At 43.6% G+C, this 23,789-nt stretch overlaps 1 protein-coding gene across 5 annotated transcripts in view; it reads left to right on the top strand.

Moving 5' to 3' along the window:
* Positions 1 to 23,789, top strand: part of DOCK1 (dedicator of cytokinesis 1) — a 1,428,876-nt gene that overhangs the window by 1,355,696 nt on the left and 49,391 nt on the right. For all 5 annotated transcript variants that reach the window (XM_029610025.1, XM_029610029.1, XM_029610028.1 and 2 more), the window contains 2 exons: positions 13,638 to 13,775; positions 21,049 to 21,194. In XM_029610025.1, the coding sequence (XP_029465885.1) occupies positions 13,638 to 13,775; positions 21,049 to 21,194 (284 nt within the window). The remainder of the gene's footprint in view (positions 1 to 13,637; positions 13,776 to 21,048; positions 21,195 to 23,789) is intronic.

The following is a 23,789-nucleotide window of genomic DNA, read 5'->3' as shown; positions in this document are numbered from 1 at the left end:
ACTGGGATGCCCATGCTGAGTTGGAGATGCCGAGGGTTTCGACACTCGGCACCAGAGGCAGCCATCTTGCCCAAGGAGGAGGAAAAGGGTAGAAAAGAGGTAAGCAGAGCAGTCGCAACACTTAAAGTGCATTTACATGCATAAAACTCAGTTTAAGCATGTAAATCCTTTTAAAAAGTATCTCCAATATATTTTATAACACATCTTAATGTAAAGGAGAGTTAAATTTATCTGACCCTACTGTGATATATCTGCGCAAGTTGTATTGAACTGTTAAGTTCTTAAATTTCCAATAAAACATTTGAGAGGAGAAGCTGATGAGTGCTAATGAAGGAAGTTGCATGTTTGGATAGCTCTGATCACCCCTGAGGCATTAGTCCCCCTTCCTATGCTTTTGTAATAGCCTATTATTTATTTATTTATTTATTTATTTAAGGTTTTTTTATACCGGCATTCAAGAACTCGTTCTCATCATGTCGGTTTACAGAAAAACAGGGGTGCAAAAATAGAACCAAAAAAACATAAATAAACGTGATGAAGAAATGCAGTTACAAATAACAAGGGTAAATGAACTGGGATTGTAAGAAAATAAAGTGAGATAGAGGAGATTAATTATGTACAAGTGTACATTATAAATATGGAGTCCACTATATACAGCTTCTAAGCAGAGAGATTATTGATGGTGCGTGTTAGGTGGAGTTCGGGAAGGCTTGCCTGAAAAGCCAAGTTTTAAGTCTTTTCCTAAAGGTTAGGAGGCACGGTTCATTTCTGAGATCTGGGGGGATGGAGTTCCATAGCGAAGGGCCTGCTGTGGAGAGGGCTCGGTCTCTCAAGGTGCTGTGATTAGTAGTTTTTGTGGGTGGAACAAGGAGGCATCCTCTGTAGGCTTCCCTGGTCGGTCTTGTGGATTTGTGTAAACGGGGAGGAATTTGTAGGTCGATTATGGTAAGTTGGTGAATGATTTTGTATAGCAAGGTGATGGATTTGTAAATGACTCTGAAATGAATTGGTAACCAGTGGAGGTCTTGTAGGACTGTGGAGATGTGGTCTCTTTTCCTGGTGTTTGTTAGTAGACGGGCTGCTGCGTTTTGAACCATTTGGAGCGGTTTTGTATATGAAGAGGGGAGGCCAAGTAACGTAGAGTTACAGTAGTCTAGTTTGGAGAAAATGAGGGCTTGGAGGATGGTTCTGAAGTCTATGGCATGGAATAGTGGTCTTATCCTCTTTAAAACTTGTAGTTTATAGAAGCAGTCTTTGGTAGTTTTGTTGATGTGGGCTTTGAAGTTCAGTTTATTGTCGATTAGCACACCTAGATCTCTCACATGAGTGGTTTGTAGGGTGGTTGGTAGACAGGCTGTTAGATTGTTATCAGGGGTTATGAGTAGAACTTCAGTTTTGGATGAGTTTAGTACCAGATTGAGGCTGTTGAGGAGGCTTTTTATTTCTAGTTGACAGGTTTCCCAGTATTCGAGGGTTTTTGAGTATGATTCTTTGATGGGGATCAGGATCTGGATGTCGTCCGCATAGAGAAAGTGTATTAAATTGAGGTTGGTAAGGAGTCGGCAGAGTGGTAGGAGGTAAATATTAAAGAGTGTAGGGGATAAAGAAGAACCTTGAGGGACTCCGATGTTCGATTCATGGAGAGATGATTCTTTGTTCTGGATTTTTACCTTGTAGCCTCTGTTGGTTAGAAATGATTTAAACCAGGAGAGCGCTAATCCAGAGATTCCTATCGCAGCTAATTGGTTGATGAGGATAGCATGATTTATGGTATCGAAAGCTGCTGAAAGGTCCAAAAGGACCAATAGAAATGATTGTCCTTTGTCTGTACCTAGGATGAGGAGGTCTGTTAGGGAAGTAAGTAGGGATTCTGTGCCCCGGTTTTTGCGGAATCCATGTTGTGAGGCGGATAGAAGTTTGTTATCTTCAATGAAGTCCGATAGTTGGGAGTTCACAAGCTTTTCCATAATCTTAGCTATGATAGGGAGATTAGCTATTGGGCGGTAATTGTTGGGGTCTGTTAGGTCCAGGTTGGGTTTTTTTTAGAAGTGGTTTGAGTGAGGCTTGTTTAAGGTCTTCTGGGAAGGAACCTTGGGAAAGCGAACAGTTGATGATGTCAGCCAAAGTTTTGGAGATGGTGTCTGGTATTGAGAGGAGAAGTTTTGTGGGAATGTGGTCCGCTGGGTGCGAAGATGGTTTCATTCTTCTAAGGATGGTTTGGATTTCGGAGGAAGAGGTAGGTTCAAACATTTCTAGGTGAATGTTTTTGATGTGAGGCATTTGAACTTGAGTTAGGGGAGTGATATTGGAGGGAAGTTGAGTAAGAAGATTCGTGATTTTGTTTTGAAAGAAGAGAGCGAGTTCATCTGCTTTGGCTTGAGCTTGATTACTAGGGCATTCTGGTGAGGGAACTTGGGTGAGGGTGGAAACATAGTTGAATAGAGCTTTCGCGTCAAAGACTAAGTTGTGAATTTTGGAGGCAAAAAAGTCTCTTTTTGCTTTGGAGGTGCAGGCCTTGTATTGTTGTAGCGTGAGTTTGTATGCTGAGAGTGTTCTGGCATTTGGATTTTTCCTCCAGTTAGATTCCTTTTGTCTTAGATTTTGTTTAAGCCTTCTCAGCTCGTTTGTGAACCATGGTTGTTTTTTGGATGCATCTGGGTGAGGTTTTTTTGTTGTAAGGGGGCAGAGCTTATTGGCTACGGATTCTGTGATAGTATTCCAGGAGCGTAGGGCGGTATTGGGATCAGTGAGAACTATAGCGGGAAGGTGTTTGGTCAATTGATTAGTGAGGTCATCAGGGTTGCAGGATTTCCTGTAGGTGAAGGATGGGGAAGGAGTATGAGGGGTGATAGATTTTTCCAGTGAGAATGAGGTAGAAATCAGGGAGTGATCCGACCAGGGTACCTTCAAGTTTTTTAGTGGGGAAGATGATTTTATGCCTTTGTTGATAAATATCAGGTCCAGCGTATGTCCTGCTTTATGTGTCGGGTTTTTGACTATTTGGGAAAAGCCCATCGCTGAGAATGTTAGTAGAAGGGTTTGGCAGCTAGTTGAGAGAGTAGGGTTGTCCATGTGTAGATTGAAGTCTCCTAATATTATTGCTGGGGCGTCCAGGTTGAGAAGTGTAGTGGTTATTTCGATGATGGGTGAGATGTCAGATTCTAAGAGTCCTGGGGGGGGCATAGACGAGAAGGATTTGGAGTTGGTGTGATGTGAAGAATCCAATTTCCAGTTTAGTATCGGAGTGGACCGGATGTTGTGAGAATTTGAGGTCTTTTTTAGTTGCAAGGAGGATTCCTCCTCCCCTCTTTTTCAGTCTAGGAAGGGAGAAGATGTCGTAGGTTAGCGTCGGTAGTTGGTTTATTAATGCAGTATCAGGGGGTTTCAGCCATGTTTCTGTAATTGCGCAAATGTCTGGTTTAGCGTCAGTGAGGTAGTCATTGAGGATTAGTGATTTTTTGGTTATAGATTGCGCATTGAATAGCGATAGGGTGAATAGGGTGAGGCCTAGAAGTTGGGTTATCGGAGTTATTAGGATTGGTGTGAGAGTTTTTAGGTTTCGATGGTTTGCTTGTCTGGTTAGATTTCTTTCCTGTAAGAAACATAGAAACATAGAAACATAGAAACATAGAAATGACGGCAGAAGAAGACCAAATGGCCCATCCAGTCTGCCCAGCAAGCTTCCCTCATTTCTTCTCCCATACTTATCTGTTTCTCTTAGCTCTTGGTTCTAATTCCCTTCCACCCCCGCCATTAATGTAGAGAGCGGTGGAGGAGCTGCATCCAAGTGAAATATCTAGCTTGATTAGTTAGAGGTAGTAGGAGTAGTAACCGCCGCAATAAGCAAGCTACACCCATGCTTATTTGTTTTTACCCAGATTATGTTATACAGCCCTTATTGGTTGTTTATCTTCTCCCCTGCTGTTGAAGCAGAGAGCTATGCTGGATATGCATCGAAAGTGAAGTATCAGGCACATTTGGTTTGGGGTAGTAACCGCCGTGACAAGCCAGCTACTCCCCGCTTTGTGAGTGTGAATCCTTTTTTCTTCTCCCCTGCCGTTGAAGTTATGCTGGATATGCGTGAAGTATCAGTTTTTCTTTTCCCCTGCCGTTGAAGCAGAGAGCTATGCTGGAAATTCGTGATGTATCAGTCTTTCTCCGATGCCGTTGAAGTAGAGAGCCATGCTGGATATGCGTCGAGAGTGAAGTATCAGGTACATTTGGTTTGGGGTAGTAACCGCCGTAACAAGCCAGCTACTCCCCGCTTTGTGAGTGCGAACCCTTTTTTCTTCTCCCCTGCCGTTTAAGCAGAGAGCTCTGCTGGATGTGTGAAGTAACAGTTTTTCTTTTCCCCTGCTGTTGAAGCAGAGAACTATGCTGGATATGCATTGAAAGTGAAGTATAAGAATGGAGTGATCAAGCTAGTTGAAAGGCATCAGGAATAGAGGAAGGTGGAGGTAGTAATCTGGATATTTGGTTTGGGGTAGTAACCGCCGTAACAAGCCAGCTACTCCCGTCATTGTGAGTGCAAATCCTTTTTTCCACATTTCCTCATGCTGTTGAATCTTAGAGTGATGTTGGAGTCACAGTAACCATGTGTATGTTTATTGACTAAGGGTATTGTCTCCAGGCAGTAGCCATCATTCTGGCGAGTCACCCACTCTTCATTGGCGGCCTCTTGACTTTATGGATCCACAGTGTTTATCCCACGCCCCTTTGAAGTCCTTCACAGTTCTGGTCTTCACCACTTCCTCCGGAAGGGCATTCCAGGCATCCACCACCCTCTCCGTGAAGAAATACTTCCTGACATTGGTTCTGATGGTGATGTATGATTGGGATTGAGAATGTTTGATGCATTTTAGAGACTAGATCTATTTTAATTGTAGGTGTTGTTATAGGGGATGCTGGATTCGTTTGAGTGGAGTTGTTGAGTGGATTTGTAGAGTTTTAAGAGGATGCTGTGTGGATGCTGGGGTCCTGGTGGGGTGTAGATTCTTGTTGGAGTTGCTGTGTGGATGCTGGAGTCCTGGAGGGGTGGCGAGTCTTGTTGGAGTTGCTTGTTGGAGAGAGTTGCTTGTTGGAGAGTCTTATTGGATGCTGGAGAGGTTGAAATGGATGTTGGGTGGATGCTGGAGAGTCTTGGAGGATGCTGGAGAGGCTGGGATGGATGCTGGGTGGACGCTGGAGAGGCTGGAGTGGCTGCTGGAGAGACTGGAATGGATGCTGAGTGGCTGCTGGAGAGACTGGAATGGACGAGCGGTGACTTTATTCTAGACAGCAGAATCAGTTAGCTCAGTACCTTTGCTGGCAGCTACGTTTATTGTAGATTTAGATTCTTCCGCGGGTATGGCTCGGGGCCTCCTCGGGGCTGTACGAAGGGGCGAAACAAAGGGGCCTGCCCCTTTGTTGCGCTCCTTCGGCGCGCGGCACCGGGCTCAATACAGATTTAAAGCCCCTCAGGGCTGGCTCCTATTGGAGGAGCTGGATCGGAGGGCGGGCTCCCTTTATCGGCGCGGCGCGGTTTTTGTTTTTACTTACAGATAGAGAGTTTTAACTTTTGCCGCGTTATCGTCGCCAGGGCCTCCCGGGTGGGGAGTGTGTAGCCCTGACCTTCCCCCGGTGGGGCTCGGCGCCGATTGCGCAGGCCTTCCCCGATCGCCGCTGAGCTGAAGAGGAGATGGCGCTGGGCTCAATACAGATTTAAAGCCCCTCAGGGCTGGCTCCTATTGGAGGAGCTGGATCGGAGGGCGGGGCTCCCTTTATCGGCGTGGCGCGGTTTTTGTTTTTACTTACAGGTAGAGAGTTTTAACTTTTGCCGCGTTATCGTCGCCGGGGCCTCCCGGGTGGGGAGTGTGTAGCCCTGACCTTCCCCCGGTGGGGCTCGGCGCCGATTGCGCAGGTCTTCCCCGATCGCCGCTGAGCTGAAGAGGAGATGGCGCCGAGCTCAATACAGATTTAAAGCCCCTCAGGGCTGGCTCCTATTGGAGGAGCTGGATCGGAGGGCGGGGCTCCCTTTATCGGCGCGGCGCGGTTTTTGTTTTTACTTACAGGTAGAGAGTTTTAACTTTTGCCGCGTTATCGTCGCCGGGGCCTCCCGGGTGGGGAGTGTGTAGCCCTGACCTTCCCCCGGTGGGGCTCGGCGCCGATTGCGCAGGCCTTCCCCGATCGCCGCTGAGCTGAAGAGGAGATGGCGCCGGGCTCAATACAGATTTAAAGCCCCTCAGGGCTGGCTCCTATTGGAGGAGCTGGATCGGAGGGCGGGGCTCCCTTTATCGGCGCGGCGCGGTTTTTGTTTTTACTTACAGGTAGAGAGTTTTAACTTTTGCCGCGTTATCATCGCCGGGGCCTCCCGGGTGGGGAGTGTGTAGCCCTGACCTTCCCCCGGTGGGGCTCGGCGCCGATTGCGCAGGCCTTCCCCGATCCATTTGTAGAGTATCCAGAATGTGTACCCTTAAAATGAGAAGTATGATTGAATGACAAATCACAGATTACTACAGAAAAATGGAGCCAAGAGGAGCCAGGGAGCCTGAAGGGCCTAAACATGGATAGGCCTGATGCAACAGATTCACGGACTCTACTATGCTGATCCTGGTAGAACTCAAGGAAATGAGAACAGATTTATCCAAAGATCATCTTGCTATAAATACAACATTAGCAGGTTTAAATGAGAAGTTTGAAGGAGTACTTCCCATAGAGGAGGAGCTGGAACTGCTCCTCTATGGGAAGTACTCCTAATTGGGAGCATTAGTCTTCCAGTCCTCCAATCTAGAGAACTGGAAGACTAATGCTCCCAATTCCCTCTCTTTGATATGGCAACAAATTGCAGCTTAGCAGGAGAAAGTTATTGACCCAGAGGACAGATCCAGATGATCGAACGTTAGACTAGTTGGACTGCCAGAAAAATGGTATGAATATGATTGCTTTCCTAGAGCAATTACTGATGGTGGTTGTGTTCCCGAAAGTTTCTGATCCAGCACTGGTGTTAGGCAAGGGTCATAGAACTCCCGGTCGGCTGCAGAACAATCGCAGCAACTACCCGGGCCACTTCTACTAAAATTTCATAAATTTCAAACCAATGAATGGTTGTAGCACAGAGCCTGGGATTTAGGGTTGCCAACTGCCCGGTTTTGGACTTGGACAGCCAGGTTTTCAGCTATGCTGTACAGTGTCCATCAGAAGTACTGACCGGACACTGAAAATTCAGTTTTTGCAAGAGGCTCCTCTTTCCCACAGCTTACTGATTACAGGGAAAGACAGAGCTGAGAGCTGAGCTGTGTCCCCCGCCTGCTTGCCTCCTTTCCTGTATTGTGATTGGATGGGATGGAGAGAGGATGTGGGGCACAGCTCAGTGCTTAGTTCCCAGTGCTCCACAGAGCTCTGCAACCATACCCTCTGGGTCCCTTCCCCTCTCTCACTGAGTGCTGGGCCAAGACCTGAGAGAGGAACTGCAGCAAGCTAGCCAGGGATACAGGCACAGAGGAGGGAAGGTAGAGAAACAGATAGACTCACAGGGTGGGGACAGGGGAGAAACAGAGGGGACACAGAGAAAAGGGGAGGGGAAGGAAGATATATGTGTGCATATAAGATAAAAAGAGGCTGTGTGTTTAAGGGGTTGTATGGAGGTGAATGTATATTAGAAAGGCTTTAGTTGTGATAGAGAGCAAAATTGTAATTGAGAGGCTGCGGTTGATGTGTTTATGAAGATAGTTGAAATAAATTTTATAAAACAAAGTATATTGAGGAGATGCTTGAAAGTCAAATAGTGGGTGGATCAACAACTGACAGTAGTCTGTAACCACTTCCCCTCCCAATGCATGAAGTTTAATGGGGTGTCCAGGTGTGGTCCATGGAAAAGTTGGCCACCCTACTGGGAGTTGGGTGAAATAACTTACCAAAACCATTGCATCGCCGTTTTTCCAGACTTCAGCATCGATACACAGAAGCAGCAAGTGGCGTAGCTTAATGTGAAGAAGAAACTGTGCAATAAACACTGCGGTTTTGATTGATTTACTCAGCCAAGCTCTCAGTTTTATTCAGTGGTAAATGGAGACTGTTGCAGACACTGGAGGAGGTCACAGTTTTTCTGGCCTCTCTACATCAAGATGGCAGCTGATTGCCACAGCTGGATTTTCTCTGAGTTCAGATGGTGGAAGGGGGGCATCAGAGGCTGACTGCAACACCACGACAGAGAGATCACCTGAGAGGTAAGCAGCATTTCACGTACAAGCCAATAAGTAACTATGACTGGCCAGCACTCACTGCTTGTGTCAATTCTCTAACTGCAAAATTGAGCTCGTGTTTGGCTCAGCTATCAGCCTAGTCTGCTCAACACTGTGGATCCATAAAGTCTAAACGATGTGAATGAAGAGAAGAGGCATGGGGTTGGCATGCGGGAATGACCGCTACTACCTGTAGATAATACCTTTATTCAATAAACATCCACACGGTTAAATCGACTCCAACATTGCTTTATGCTTCAACAGCAAGAGGAAATGTGGAAAATAGGATTTGCATTCACAAAAAAAGGGGAGTAGCTTGCTTGTTATGGCGGTTACTACCCCAAACCAAATAATGCCTGATACTTCACTTTCACTGCATATCCAGCATAGCTCACTGCTTCATCGGCAGGGGGGATGAAGAAAAGATGATTTATATTCAGACAACAGCCAACAAGGACTGAATTACATAGTCTGGATAAGCAAATAAGCATGGGTGTAGCTTGCTTGTTACGGCCGTTACTACCCCGAATCAATTAAGCATGATACTTCACTTGGAATACATATCCAGCACAGCTCACTGCTTCAACAGCAGGGGGGAATGAAGTAAAGTGGAATTATACTCAGACAACCAACAAGGACTGAATTGCACAGGCTGGGTAAACAAATAAGTATGGGAGTAGCTTGCTTATTGAGGCAGTTACTACCCCTAACCAATTAAGCTAGATACTTCACTTAGATGCAGCTCCAGCACTACTCTACAGAAATGGTGGGGGTGGAAGTGAAATAGAACCAAAAAGTTACTAAGGGCCAAGAGTAACAGATAAGTATGAGAAAAAAATAAGTGTGAAAGCTTGCTGGGCAGACTGGATGGGCCATTTGGTCTTCTTCTGCCGTCATTTCTGTTTCTATATAACAGCAGGGCGGTATGTGCGCAGCAATGAGTGATCTCAGTCTGGAGCAATTTTGTTCATGACCAGAAGGATGGGATGCTGTCCTGAGGATCGGCATTTCATCTTTTACACCCTTTGGGGTGATTGCTGATCCAGCTCATCAATCTTCTGAGCCTTTGACTGATTTGCAATACTAGATACACGTGGCCCTTTACCATCACTTGCTGATCTGTTTGAAGGAGAGTCTGAACATACCCTGAAGACATTAACAAGTGGCTAAAAATTGAATATACCCTGATGGCATCACCATAAATGGAACTTTTTTTTTCTTCTTTTTCTCTTCCTGTACTATCACACACATAAGTATCAGGGTGATGTCTCTGATGTGCCATTTGGAGGGGTAGGGCAAGGGGACTGTTTTCAAGGTGCTGTGTATGAGGATTAGATGAGTGAAATGGCGGTAAGGGAGAAGAGAGGGCAGGGGTAATGAAAAGAAGGATGGTTCAGGTGATTAGCAATGTTGTTGTTCAAGCTCAGTTGGGGAAGGGTGAGGTTAGGGGTTTGGGCCGAGGGTGGGGTTCTATGACCTCAGAGAATCGTGCCATGGCTCTATGACCGCTGATCACTGGGAATGCACAGCAGTGATTCTGCTTTTCTCTATGCTGTTTTTTATAGTAACCAATGTGTTTGGTTTCCTGTTTCTTCAAAACCAGAATGTTGTCTGATGTGCAGCCCTCATTCTGTATGTTTGGTCCAATGTTCAGATTGGTCAATTTAACCCAAAATTACAGACTGGCTTGGTAATGGTCACGCGTGTGGCTCCATTCTGGCCCATAGTCCATCAGGAGATGAAAGCCCTTTCCTACGTTCTTTTTTTTTTTTTCTGCATGTTCACTGCATTGGGGTATGGGGAGGGAGGAATTGGGCAGTTGGGTGTGTTTTGTTGGGTTAGAGATTGGGATTGGTGGTGGGAGGAGGTACTCCTGCCTGGGTGGTATGCCTACTGTTGTTTTATGTAGGGGATATGGGGGTGTTGGGAGAGTCAGACAGGGGGCTGATAATCAAAGTGAACCTTGTCTGGCTTTTTCTGTCCCTGAAGACTGGAGGGAAGGTGGTTTGGGTAGGGTGGTTTGGAGGGTTATTTGTTAAAAGAAAAAAAAGTTTTCCTGCAAATATAGACTAAGGGCTTCATTTTCCAAGGAGTTACCGCGCACGATAATTCCGCAAACCGCGCTAACAGCAGTTAACGTGGTTTGCGAATGCAAATTTTTAATTTCGTATTCAGGGGGCGGGGAAAATGTAAAGTAGGGAGGATTTATCATGTGCTGCGAAACAGCCGCACTGTTAGCGTGGCTCCTAACGCGGCCAATAACTACACCTCTTTCATTTGTGTTATGTTGTGCGATCGCATGCGCTACAGGCCGGTAAGAGTTTATCGCGGTTCACGATGTCGAGAGAGAGAGAGAGACTTGCCATAGTGTCTCCTCGCTAGACAGGTATTTGTATCCCTATGGGAGGCCCACCTAGTAACTCGAGGTGAGGGTTAAGTATTAGTGTAGAGGGGTAGGGGCCACTTTCACATTCAACGTACGAACAGAACAGTGGTCTCTTGTGAAGATTTGATGACCTTCGGAGTGAGGAAACTCACTCCAAGATGAGATTTGTGCAATGTTCTCTCAACCTAGCTTGATGTTCATCAAGCTAGGTCACTCCGAAGGTTATCAAATCTTCACAAGAGACCACTGTTCTGTTCGTACGTTGAATGTGAAAGTGGCCCCTAACCCCCTACACTAATACTTAAACCTCACCTCGAGTTACTAGGTGGGCCTCCCATAGGGATACAAATACCTTTCTAGGGAGGAGACACTATGGCAAGTCTCTCTCTCTCTCTCTCTCTCTCTCATATACTGAAACAGGCCTGTCAGGAGACATCATGAACCGCGATATACTGGCAATGTAGCCCAAATTGGGCTAATAGTGCAACTTGCGATACACATGCTTATTAGCATAAGGTACACCCCTTTTTGGTATCGCATGCGATACCAATGCGATATTGGAAAATGGGGCCCTAAGTGTGCAACTGGTATATATGGCTCTGTGGCTCTATTTCATGATGACAGGCTGCAATTATTGTCGTGATCTTTACAGACTATGGCTAATCTACAAGTAAATCTCACATCATCAAATGTGAGAGGTATAGCTTCCACTATCAAACATAAAAGGATCTTTCAATGTTTGAAACAGTGAAATACGTAAGTGGCATTCCTGCACGAGACACATCTCAAGAATGAAGAGCATATGAAGCTCTGTAGAGCTTGGGTAGGCCAGATATTTTATACATTTTAAAACCTCAGAGTAGAGTGTTTGCCTTTTAGTTCATGGAGCGTTACCTCTTAAAGTTTCACACGTGGTTAAAGATACTGAAGGGCGATTTGCTTTAATAGAAGAGGCGATGCTTTATGAACAAAAACTCTCACTTCTCAATGTTTATGGTCCCAACCGAGACCAGAATATTTTCTATACTTTCCTGTCAAATCTACATGCACAGGCTATTTCCAGCCCTTTTAACACAGTGGTTGACTGGAATATGTGTCTGGATCTCCGACTGTATAGATCTGGGTTGGCACAAAGGACCACTGAACATAATAAGGGTTTTAAAGGCAATGGTTCAGGTTTTAAAGACTGTATAGATCTGGGTTGGCACAAAGGACCACTGAACATAATAAGGGTTTTAAAGGCAATGGTTCAGGAGTTGAATTTACTGGATGTCTGGAGGACAAAGTATCCCAGCAGTATAGATTTTACCTTTTTCTCAACAGTACATTGCACAGTCAGCTAGTCTTTTTTTTTTTTTTTTGTGTGTTCTGCTAATTTTATGCCGTGTATTGTCTGTAAATGTTCTACCCTGTCATATTTCAAATCATAGCTCTATTGGCAGTACACTGAATCTTTCCCAGTCCTTGAGCTGGGAACATACATGGAAGCTTAATTTATCTGTTCTTGGTAGAGAAGATTTTGTGGACATGATAGGTAAAGCCATTAAAGATGTTGCCAAGATTTGTGCCCGGGAGGTATATAAACCAATGGTGTTGTGGGAGATTCTAAAAATGGTGTTGCATGGCCATATTAGTTTCAACAGTCAACTGAAATGTTTACAGTCTTTAAGGGAAGGAACCTTTGAGAAGAAGATAAAAGATCTGGAGGATCAGTACAAGGACATATACTCCAAAACAGCATTGAACAATTATTTTGGAAAGAGTGCTGAATATTAAGATTTTATAAATAATTAAATAAATAGTAGAACAGAACGAGAAGGCATTACGATTCTCATATCAGAATTCTATGAACATGGTAATAAAGCAGGCAAATTCTTGGGGGCCGATACAAACCAGTGTGCTCAGCCAAGTGCACTGTTTAACCCGTGGTTGGATGCGCATTTTGGACATATATCCATAACCCCTTATGCTAAAAGGGAATTAACGCATCCAAAAAGCACTTCCACACCCCCCCCCCCCCAGCAAAACTAATAGCGCTCATCACATGCAGATGCATGTTGATGAGGCTATTAATTATTTTCCCCAGATCTAAAAAAAAAAAAAAAAAAATGTGTGCCCGACCCGCACATTTTTACGCTCAGAAATTAACGCCTGCCCAGAAGTTTGTCTGTGCTTCTTGTCTTTTTATCTGTCTGTCGGGCTGATGCAGTAAAATTTGCGGGAGAGCCGGTGCTCCGAGGTGAGCGCCCGCTCTCCCGATGTGCGCCCAGGCCACTCTCCTGGGAGCGCAATTTAGTATTCAAATGAGGGTCTGCCCCAGCACCTCCTTATTGGCAGAAGCTGCGGCTGTCATCGGGTTTGACAGCTGACGCTTAATTTTACCGGCATCGGTTGTCGAACCCGATGACGGCCACGGGTTTGGAAAATGGACGCCGGCAAAACTGAGCGTCCGTCTTCCAACCCGCGAGCCGCAGGCTGATTTTTTTTTTTTTTCAATTTTTTTTTTGGGGGGAGGGCCTCCAACTTAATATTGCTATGATATTAAGTCGGAGGGTGTACAGAAAAGTAGTTTTTTCTGCTTTTCTGTACACTTTCCCGGTACTGGCCGAAATTAACTCCTGCCTTAATTTCTGAGAGTAAAATGTGCGGCTTGGCCACACATTTTACTTTCTGGATTGCGCAAGACTAAGCATGTTGCGGGCGCTATTAGTTTTGGGGGGGTTGGCCGCGTGTTTTTGACGTGCCATTTTTACCCCTTATTATACTGTATAAGGGGTAAAAATAGCACGTCGAAAACGCCCGGCCAAACGGGGGCTAACGGTGCGCTCAGTCGAGTGCACCATACTGCATTGGCCCATGTATTAGAATGGAAGTTTCAAGAAGCAGGGACTGCTTCTTGAAACTATGTGTGTCTGAAAAATGCTGCATATAACTGGTAGTGTTATACAAATAATAACAATTTGTTTGCCTGGGCAATGCTTTACAAAAAAAAGTATAGCAAAAGAAAATTATTTTTTTCTCTGCCTGCTCAGATCCCATTACTAACTGAAGGAATCCGAATCCATGGGGATAAAGTGACTGAGGCACTAAGACCTTTTCATGACAGAATGGAGATCTGTTTCAAGCAACTTAAAGAAAAAGTGGAAAAGCAATATGGGGTCAGGACAATTGTAAGTATGACTCTAGAATTTTAAAATACGCTTTTAGAATGGATATAAATTCAGATAACTTTTTCTTCTATTACTACTTTTTCATTTTTCTTTTTATAAATTATACTGGAGGTAGAAAAGACCATGTGAGGACAATGTTAAATGTAGTAAGTTCAACATTTATGCTTAGAAACTGTTTTTTAGTTCAACAGTGTTGAAAAAATAAAAGCCCTTTACTGAACGTCCTAACCTTAAAATAAAAATACTCTTTAAATAAAGAGATTCAATTTATTCTGTTCTATTGGTGGTAGTGGGGAGGGGCTTGCACTTACTCTTTTTACAATTTTATGACATTGGACTGGGCTGATGATGCAAATAGAAGTAACCAAAGGCAGCCCCCTAATAATTGTAATCCAGAAACCCACAAACAGTTGTTGATACTGTACTTATGTATACAAACTATTGATGTTTGTAGGACTGACACTACACCAGGTATTCACTTTCTTATAGGCTGATTGTCAGTGAGGTCCACTTTTATATATTTTTTTGGACGGTTTTAGAAATATGCACATTAAAAAGTCAACACTATATTTAGACCATAGAAATTGCCCAAGCCACAGATGTTCAAAGTGAGCACAATAACCCTTATACCAAAGCAATGCTTAGCTTGAGTATCCAGAATGGAAATGTCCCTGACAAGGAGCCTTGTTTCGAAAATAGCCTGCTTCAGGGGGTTTTAAACATCTTAATGTCACTCTCTCGTATCCAGTATTTTAATGGCGCTCACTCGGGGTCACTTCTTCCTTATTCATTATGTTCATTATGTCGGTCCTACAAACATCAACGTGAATACTAGTAATTCATGGGACCACCCTACAAGAGACCTTTTCTTTCTGTTGTCTTTAATCTCTTTTCTTGAAGCATACATTGAGATAACACTTTCAGGCCTGAGAAAGGGCAAGATATTTCCCTAACCAAGTGCTTTCTGAGCTATGCTGGAGAACTTTAAGAAATCTGGTTGAGTTTCTATAGTTTTGCTGAAGAATCAGATTATATCATCTCCTTAAGTGGTGGTCAGGCTGGAGATTCTGAATGTGATAGAGACTGCACTAATATGGTGGCAGATCAGAGAATATGCAGGTATATACTGTAGCTACTCCCATACTGGAGTTTGGAGCTAGCAGTGATATGTGGCAGAGGAAGCTGACTTTTAGATGTGATGAGAAAAGTATTACCAGTGAAGGGTTCAAGACCATTTGAATGGGCATTCTAATGAATACATAAAAAGTCTACAATCCTGTAGAATTTTGTAGCACAACTGAGTATCAAAACAGGGTTGCGGATCACCATAGTAGTAAAGGAACACGTTTTTTTGAAAACAAAACATTTAATTAGTGAAATGACTTTTTTAGCTTACATATTTTAAAATTATGTGTGAATATTTACAGTGTCAGATTCTTATAGTTCTGCAGACTAGTGGTGATATAAGCAGCAGTAGTAGTAGTAGTAGTAGAAAATAGCAAATGTTCATTTTTATGTAATCGTCATAATGGTGCTAAAGTACATGATCAGTCAAAATAAGAAATCTAATTTTTTTCTTTAAAATTTTTAATAAAAACCTCTGGCAAGCAAGGTGAGAGTTCACATAGTAATTATACCAAGTTCAACACTGCAATTTAGTGATGTTATATATGTAAATTACATGATAATTGGCTCAAACTTTAGACCTTGTGGTTCATAATGTAAGAATTGCATCTTGATCTAAATGAATTCCAAGATGTACAAGGTCCCATGGGCTCAAATCAGTCCTGCTATATGACTGAGCAGAGGGATAGTTTCCAATTACTGCATATCTGAGCCTCACAGCACATAGCGGACACATCAACAATAGGTGAGAATGCAAAGGTTTGCTCACAAGTTCTTACTTGATCAAGATTGCATGTTAATGTAGCGTGGAAGGTGACTGGAGCCTGTAGTGCAAGGGTGGCCATTTCCGTTCCTCAAGAGCCCTAAACTGGTCTGGTCTTCAGGTTGTCCATACTGCATATGCAACAGATATATTTGCATAGATTAGAGGCAGTGCATGCAAATCTATCTCATGTATATTCATTGTGGATATCCTGGAAGCCAGACCTGTTTGGCTACCTCTCCCTTAGTGAATAATAGTCCCTATTTACTTTATCTCATATCTTCTGTCAGTCATCTCTTTTCAAATCTGAAGAGTTCTATTTTTTGTGTCCCTCCCTGTTTGGAGTTTGTTCCATACATGTTACTTTTGTTGCTCTTTCCTGTTTCTTTTAATCATAGAAACATGACAGCAGAAAAAGACCATAAGGCCCATCCAGTCTGCCCATCCATCCAATTAATTTAGCATTATAACTCCCATCACTTCCTTAGAGATCCCCTGTATTTATTCTATGCTTTCTTGAGTTCAGATACTGTTTTTGTCTCTACCACTTCCACTGGGAGGTGTTCCACACATCCACCACCCTTTCTGTAAAAAAAAAAAACCAATTTCAGATGTAGTGATCAGAGCTGCACCTCATATTCAAGTTGTGGTGCACTATGGCATAATGGCATTTTCTATTTTATTTGTAAATCCTTTCTTACAGGCCAATACAGTACAGTGTGCCCCGGCAGAGCGCACTGTTAACCCGCCTTGGGGTGCGCATTTTCAGCGCGCTAGCTTATAAAGCTAGCGCGTCGAAAACACGCATCCAACCCCCCCCGAAACTAATAGCGCCTGCAACATGCAAATGAATGTTGATGGCCCTATTATTTATTCCCACGCGATTCACTAAGTAAAATGTGCAGCCAAGCCGCACATTTTACTTTCAGAAATTAGCGCCTACCCAAAGGTAGGCATTAATTTCTGCCGGCACCGGGAAAGTGTACAGAAAAGCAGTAAAAACTGTTTTTCTGTACACCCTCCAAATTAATATCATGGTGATATTAAGTTGGAGGCCCCTTTGTATGAGAGTGCTTAAGGATTACAGGTGATGGCATTTGTGAAGGGGTGAAATCAGAGAAATACCAAGGAGTCCCTGATAGCTCACAGCTGGTAGGTTTTGTGTGAGAATACTCAAATGTCAAATGGTCCTTGCTGTTTATTAAAACACAGGGCAATGCAGTGTTTTTGCTGGCAGATTTGCATTTCACAGTAGGTCTGGAAGAGATATACATGTAGTAAACTCCACTCCATGCAGAGCTTGGCAAATGGAACCAGGGAGTTTTCTGAAATAAAGCAGTGCTATACCAGCCATGGTAACCAGTATGAGCATGGAGAGGGGTAAGCTTGTTGCTGTACATTTTTCAGACATCTGAATTAAGTATGGTAAGTGTGGTAGGCCTTCAATCTCTGTTGTATACAAAAGAGAGCATTTCTTTTCTATGATATCTGAAGCCTAGGAGATATGGAAGTAAGTTAGCATACCTATCCGCAGCTGCCTGCTTCAGGTGAATGAATGCGGCTCCTACCAGACATCTATATCACACCTCTTCTCTATTGCAAAATTTACCAATTCAGAAAGGGCCACCTCATGTGTGCTCCTTATCTCCCTATGCTGTGATTTTTGTTAAGAGGATATATAATTGTTACTTTATACATTAAACCCCTGTTTGTGGCTTGGCAGCACCTACATCTGGTGCCCTTTGCGGGGGGGGGGGGGGGCTGAGAAATGGTACATGTAGATTTAAACCTCTGATTTGAGGTCTCCCTTACTAGTAGCTGTTTTAAGGGTGCAATTTTAACACAGATAATCTAAATGCTAATATAAGGGTAGATAAGAGGAAGATAACTATGATTGGACAGTTCTGCATGGCAAACAACATGCTGAGCTATTTGTAGGCAGATAATTATGGATATAGGATGTCCTTAAAGGGACTTTATGGTTGCAGAAAAAAAACCATAAGATGAAACAAATAATGGAGGCACACGCCCAGAGTAAATATAAACATAGAAAACTTTTATCAAAATGTTGAAAACATAAAAACTTTTAAAAACCTATTTAAATTTACATAAAATAAAATGGGTAGGGGTGGGAGAATCTAGAGAGCAAACTATATTCAAAAACAAAAAAGGCCCAGGGATCTAGAGAGGCCAGATTCTGAATGCTTAGGAGTATTCTCACTGTGGTAGTGGCCTCATGCCGATGAGCTCAAGAGCTGCCATAAGGTGCTCTTGTGTCTCCACGAGTTGCCCCACCATTGCAGCCAGACTCCTGAGGTCAGCTAGATCCCTTTCATCTCCTCCACCATACCCCATCTGAAAGCTTCCTCATACACAGGCACACACTGGGAGCTGGTGCTCCATCACTGAGCCAGGCTGAGGAGCTACAAGAAAGTCAACATAAGATGTGGGAGGGGTCAAGGGGGCTCTGAGGCTCTCTTGGGCAGCAAGGACTGGCCAGCCTGAGTCCCCACATCCCCTGATCCTAGGGCAGAAGTGGGAGAAGTCCCTAATAGGAAGGGGAAAGGGATTTCAGGTGCTGCTGGCCCATGGCTTCCCACGTAGGAAGAGATGGGCTGGACTGCCACCGCTGGCTCCCCTCCAGGTGGTGGAGGGGATGCTAGTGTTCCAGGCTGCTGCTGCTCTCCAGCAGTGGTGTTGACTGCAGGAGCATCAGGAAGGGCCAGGCCCTCGTTGCCATCATCTTCCTCTGCCTCTTCCTTCTCAGACAATGATGAGGAGTTGTCATCTGTGAAGGAAACAGAAAATGTCATTTCATGTGCTCATATTCTCCAGGGTGTGATGTGCATGATTATGCAAGTAGTTAGAGGGCATTCCTTTTCTGGGAGAGGTGTAAGCAAAAGGAAGTGTTCCTAGCTACAGGACACCCATAGCTAGGGTGAACATATAGGTGGTGGCAAAGCCATAGAATGTTTACTTTATAAATAAATTTACGATTGGGTGCAAACACACTGAAGGACTTTCTGCTAGGCCTGAAGGTGCCTTCCAAATATGCTTCATGACAATGCTGCCTGTGATCCTGAGAAATAACAAAATCAAACTGTTATAGCATGAAGGTTTGTTAAAGCTAAAGGCAGGGACAGGTTTGTGCTGAGTAGTAGGCCAATAGTGTTGTTGGTGATGGAAACAGAACATTGACAGACCACGTAAAAATCGCCCTGAAGGCCATGTCATGAACTTACCTCCAGCACCATCCTGCCTGGCATGCAGCTGGTCCAGGCACCTCCATTTTCTCTGCCACATCTCCCGAGCTGCCTTCTTCAGGTTCTCAGTCTGGACATAGAAAGAGAAAAACAAAGTTTATTGCACACAGTAGCTTTTACTGTGACATCCATACTGGTATGTGTCCATGTTTTCTACTGATGTCTGAAGTAAGTAACATGGCTCTTTTCACTCCCTTAATGCACCTAGAAGTGGAGTGCTGCCATCAGGCCCGAAAGTATCTTCAGAACAGGAACACTCCATGAACTGCCATGGTACCCCTTTTCATGAGGGAGCAAGCTGGGCAGTCCAACCAGTGGGAATATCCCTTTCCAAAGAGCACATAGCTATGGGGAGTAACAGGAACCATAGTATAGAGCCAAATCTCTCCCTTCTGAAAGGAGGACATTGGTTTGCTCTGCTATTGAGGCCAGTATTAGATATTACATGTCCCTGAGGAAGTTCTATATCATAATTGCACCGTTACTGTTCTCGTGACTAATGATTTATGTTTTCCCTTGTTATCCTTGCCTACAGTATCACTCTTGCATTTTATTACATTGGCAACATATGTACATTGATCATGCTATTAATGCATCCAGACATTCCTATTGACTCTTGCTCTACCTGTAGGCCACTTTGGGAACCTCCTAGTGACCCGTGCCATGCACACCCTAAGCAGCCCCCACCTCTATCCCCACACCTGTATAGCTCCCCTATGCACACCCTAACCTGCCAACACCCCTATAGCTTCACTAGTGACCCCCATGAATACTCTAACCTATCCACACCCCTATAACCTCTTCCTAGTGATCCCCTATGCAAACCCCAAGAAAAACTCACCGCCATCCCCACACACCTGTACTCCCCTCCAATCACAACCTAACCTGCCCCCACCCTTATTACCCATTATCTACTTATCCCATGTAGCTATAATGCCCAGTGGTTTAATTCTCACTGCAGGCCTTTCCAGAACTGCTTGTTTTCTCATAAGTTCCTCTGAACTCTCCAGATGGGGAATAGTTGTGTTTCACCACCAGGCAACGGGATCCTAGGCAGGCGACGTCCCTGGTGGTGGTTGGACTGTTGAACTGGAGGCGGCATGATTAAATAAATTCACCCCGGAAGAAGCAAAAATTGTACATCACAGAAGCGATTACATGTATGGAACACGCGTAAAGAAAACCACATGCAAATGTATGCGCAGCATGCACCTAAGTTACGTGTATTTTATATCACGCGTGCAATTGTGCATGCACAATATAAAATTCTCACACATGCACACAAGCCCACATGAATATGAGCTTTCATGCAATTATTTTAAAGTTATCCCTGTGTTTAATGTATTGTACTCTACATGTATTCCCAAGGACGAAGGTTGTTGACACTGCCTATATTTCTTTGATGTTTACTTCAATAATATATATTAACAGTGTCAAAATGATGGCTGTAGACATGTACCTGGGTGTCATTATCTTGACAGAGTCACTCTAATCTGTTTCAAGAATTGTCAGAAATGATGGAGTGTTATCACTTCTCTCTGTCTTGTGCACGGCAGACTTACCATCAGTTGAGTGAGTGGAAAATATACCTGTGATTAAACAGCAGGAGATAAATATTTTTTGCCTGAATGTGTTCAATTATTTTTAGAATATATCAGTTATTAATGACTAACAGAGCCTGCATAAATATTCAGAACTGCAATAGTTACTTTGCATAAATGGCATGTTTAGAATACTTTCTCTTTACTCTATATATACCATTTTGTGGATTTAACTTTCCATAATTTTTCAGTTAACGTACATTTTCTTTTTCTAGTCTAAACATCCCAGTTTCTGAATTCATCTCTGATTTGAAAGTGGCAGAAAAAAATTCATACCTATACTGTGTAAAATCAATTTCTCGCTAGGGTGTGTGTTCTGTATATAAAAGTTCATTTAATAAAACATGTTAGAATTGGGCATCATAGCAAAAAAAAATAGTAACTGCACTATATTTTTAATCCCATACCATTCGCAACCCTAGTGAACTGTCCATTTTACATAAATAATGGTAGCATGCAGTAACTAATATAGAGTATGCTGCAGTTTATTGGGAATAAGATCACATTTTTCTTTGTTATAGACTTCAAGTGTTGATGATAGACGAGGAAATCGACCAAGGTCAATGGTCCGATCATTCACAATGCCATCATCCTCAAGACCTTTATCTGTTGTATCAGTATCCTCCATATCATCTGACAGTGCACCTTCCAGGCCTGGATCTGATGGGTACGTTTTTTTTCTTTCCCTAACAATGTTAAAAAGAAAATCTTAGAGTTCTATCCTACTACTATTAATGCTATTTCAAATCATGATTTATACATAAATTCTTCATCCTAATAAAATATTAAAATTAGTTTGTATATGTGGGTTGAAGATCTCTATCCTAGTTCATTCTGGATCCCTTCGTAGATGCAGTCACTAGGCAAAACTGGTATTGAAGAGAGGCAGTGATTGTGACTATGTACTCTGAGCAAAGATAGGGGTCCATATTCAGTAAGCCGGTTAGTGGACAAGTTATCCAGCTAAGGTAACCTGGATAACTTGTCCTGTATATTCAGCAGGATAAATGTCCCCACTGACTGCCCCCCCCCCCTCAGTCATCCTTCTCCCCTAGTTGATATCCTCCCACTCATCCGTTACCTCCAAAACTGGCCTTTCTGGCCCCCTTGTGTCGGGATCGCTCTTCTCAGTGTTCCCAGCTGCTTGTAGCATAAAGTCAGCTATTACCAGTGTTTTCCACTAAACAGAGAAGAGCGATCCTGGCACAGAGGGACCAGTTTTGGAGGTAATGGATAGGTGGGAGGATATCCGCTGGGGTGGGGGAGGGGGGATGACTGGAAACGGCATAGGAAGGACAATTAAAGTATTTTTAATGAGGAGGGAGGGGGAAGGCCCGTACCGGTGGTGATCTTTGGATGAAACTTATTTTATAGATTTGGGCCAGCTTGTGGGGTCCTCCAAGTGGGGAAAGTTTGCATACATGTGGTGATGGTGGTTAGAGTAGGACTAGAGGGGGGAAAGGTTGTGGGAAGGGTCAGGCTAGGGGGAAGGGAAGTTCCCTCTCTGGCCGCTGCGTGCGGAGCGGAGCGGCCAGAGAGGGAACGGGGGAAGGCAGCGCGGCTCGGCACGCGCAAGGTGCAAAATTGTGCACCCCCTTGCGTGCACCGACCCCTGATTTTATAACTTGCGTGCACAAGTAATAAAATTAGATGTACATGTGCGCACGCCAGGTAGCACGCACACATGTACGCCGTGCGTGCATGTTATAAAATCTACCCCAGTATCTGCAATGGAATGATTGTTCTGAAGTGCATTTGTGACCAAGGATGAAAGGTGTTTTCAGTTTGGATTTTTTTTTTATTCAAATTTTTTATTGAAGAATAATAAACATAAACAAGTAAACATAACAGAATGACAAGTGATAGCACTTACAATGAGCCCAAATATGTTGGATTTTGACCAGACAATGGATCTTTCCGCAGCTGCTATCTCGTAGCTATGAAATTGGGAGACCACATATTCATATGCAGATCTACAGTGTTTATCCAATGTGTCAAAGTGAAATGTAAAGCAAACGGTAGCAAAAAATCTAAGAAAATACTTTCACTGTGAAATGAGGAGTCAAAGATACATACAGATTTCCAAATTACAATAAGGAATGTTAATTTTCCCTTATAGGAAGGATAAAACACACACGCTCCCATACTGCACACCAGAAATGTCTATAAGGTGGGACAATAAAACAATAAATGGGAAAAGTACCTTTTTCCAAACTTTGACCTTTTAGTTTCCCAACTTTGACAGGAGTCCGTACCGCCCAATGTGCAATGATTGAGAGATGCAGATAGGGAAATTCATAAGGATTTGCCCCCCAAAAAGGACCTTTGCTTCTCTTCTAATTCCATACAGGCCCATACAGTAAACTCTGTGGAAGAGCCGGCACTCCGAGGCGAGAACCCGCTCTCCCAGTGCGCGCCCAGGCACCTCTTCTGGGCGCACGATACAGTATTTCAATTAGGGCCCGCGCTAATAAGGAGGCGCTGGGGACACTAGCGCGTCCCCAGCGCCTCCTTATTGGCGGAAGCGTTGGCTGTCAGCAGGTTGGCTGGCGTTGGCTGGCATCGGTTGGCTGGCGTTGGCTGGCATCGGTTGTCGAACCCGCTGATAGCCACGGGTTCGGAACACAGACGCTGGCAAAATTGAGTGTCCGTTTTCCAGGCCGAGGGCAGATTTTTATTTTTTTTATTTTTGGGGCCTCCGACTTAATATTGCTATGATATTAAGTCGGAGGGTGTACAGAAAAGCTGTTTTTTCTGCTTTTCTGTACACTTGCACAGTGCCATCTGAAATTAACTCCTGCCTTTGGGGATTGGTGGAAAGATCAAGGGATTGATAGAGAAAAGGGATTGGTCTAAAGATCTAGGGATTGATGTAAAGAATTGAGGAATGAATTGTATGATTTATATAAAGAAAATGGATTGATGTAAAGAAAAGATTGAGGAACAAAGTGTATGTTGATTAGATACGGTGCATTCTCGTGTATCAGGATTGTCTAACTGAATATTTTTTATGAGTAAACAAAGTGTGTTTTAGTGTGTATGAGTGAGGATGTTTTTAATCAATAATTGTGGTGAAAAATACATTATACATTGAATATTTTATGAATGGTAAATGCAATATGAACGTTTTTTGGTATTTTTCTAAATTATAATAAAGAGAATTCTTTGTGAAATATTGATATGTGCTTGTATTCCACTCTATCAGGAATGTTTTTTGTTACTGATTGTTGAGCACGAAGGAACAGGGATATATATATAGTCT

Source organism: Rhinatrema bivittatum, chromosome 7, assembly GCF_901001135.1.
Source record: "Rhinatrema bivittatum chromosome 7, aRhiBiv1.1, whole genome shotgun sequence".
Taxonomy (NCBI): Eukaryota; Metazoa; Chordata; class Amphibia; order Gymnophiona; family Rhinatrematidae; genus Rhinatrema; species Rhinatrema bivittatum.
This window is presented reverse-complemented; position numbering and strand designations above follow the sequence as displayed.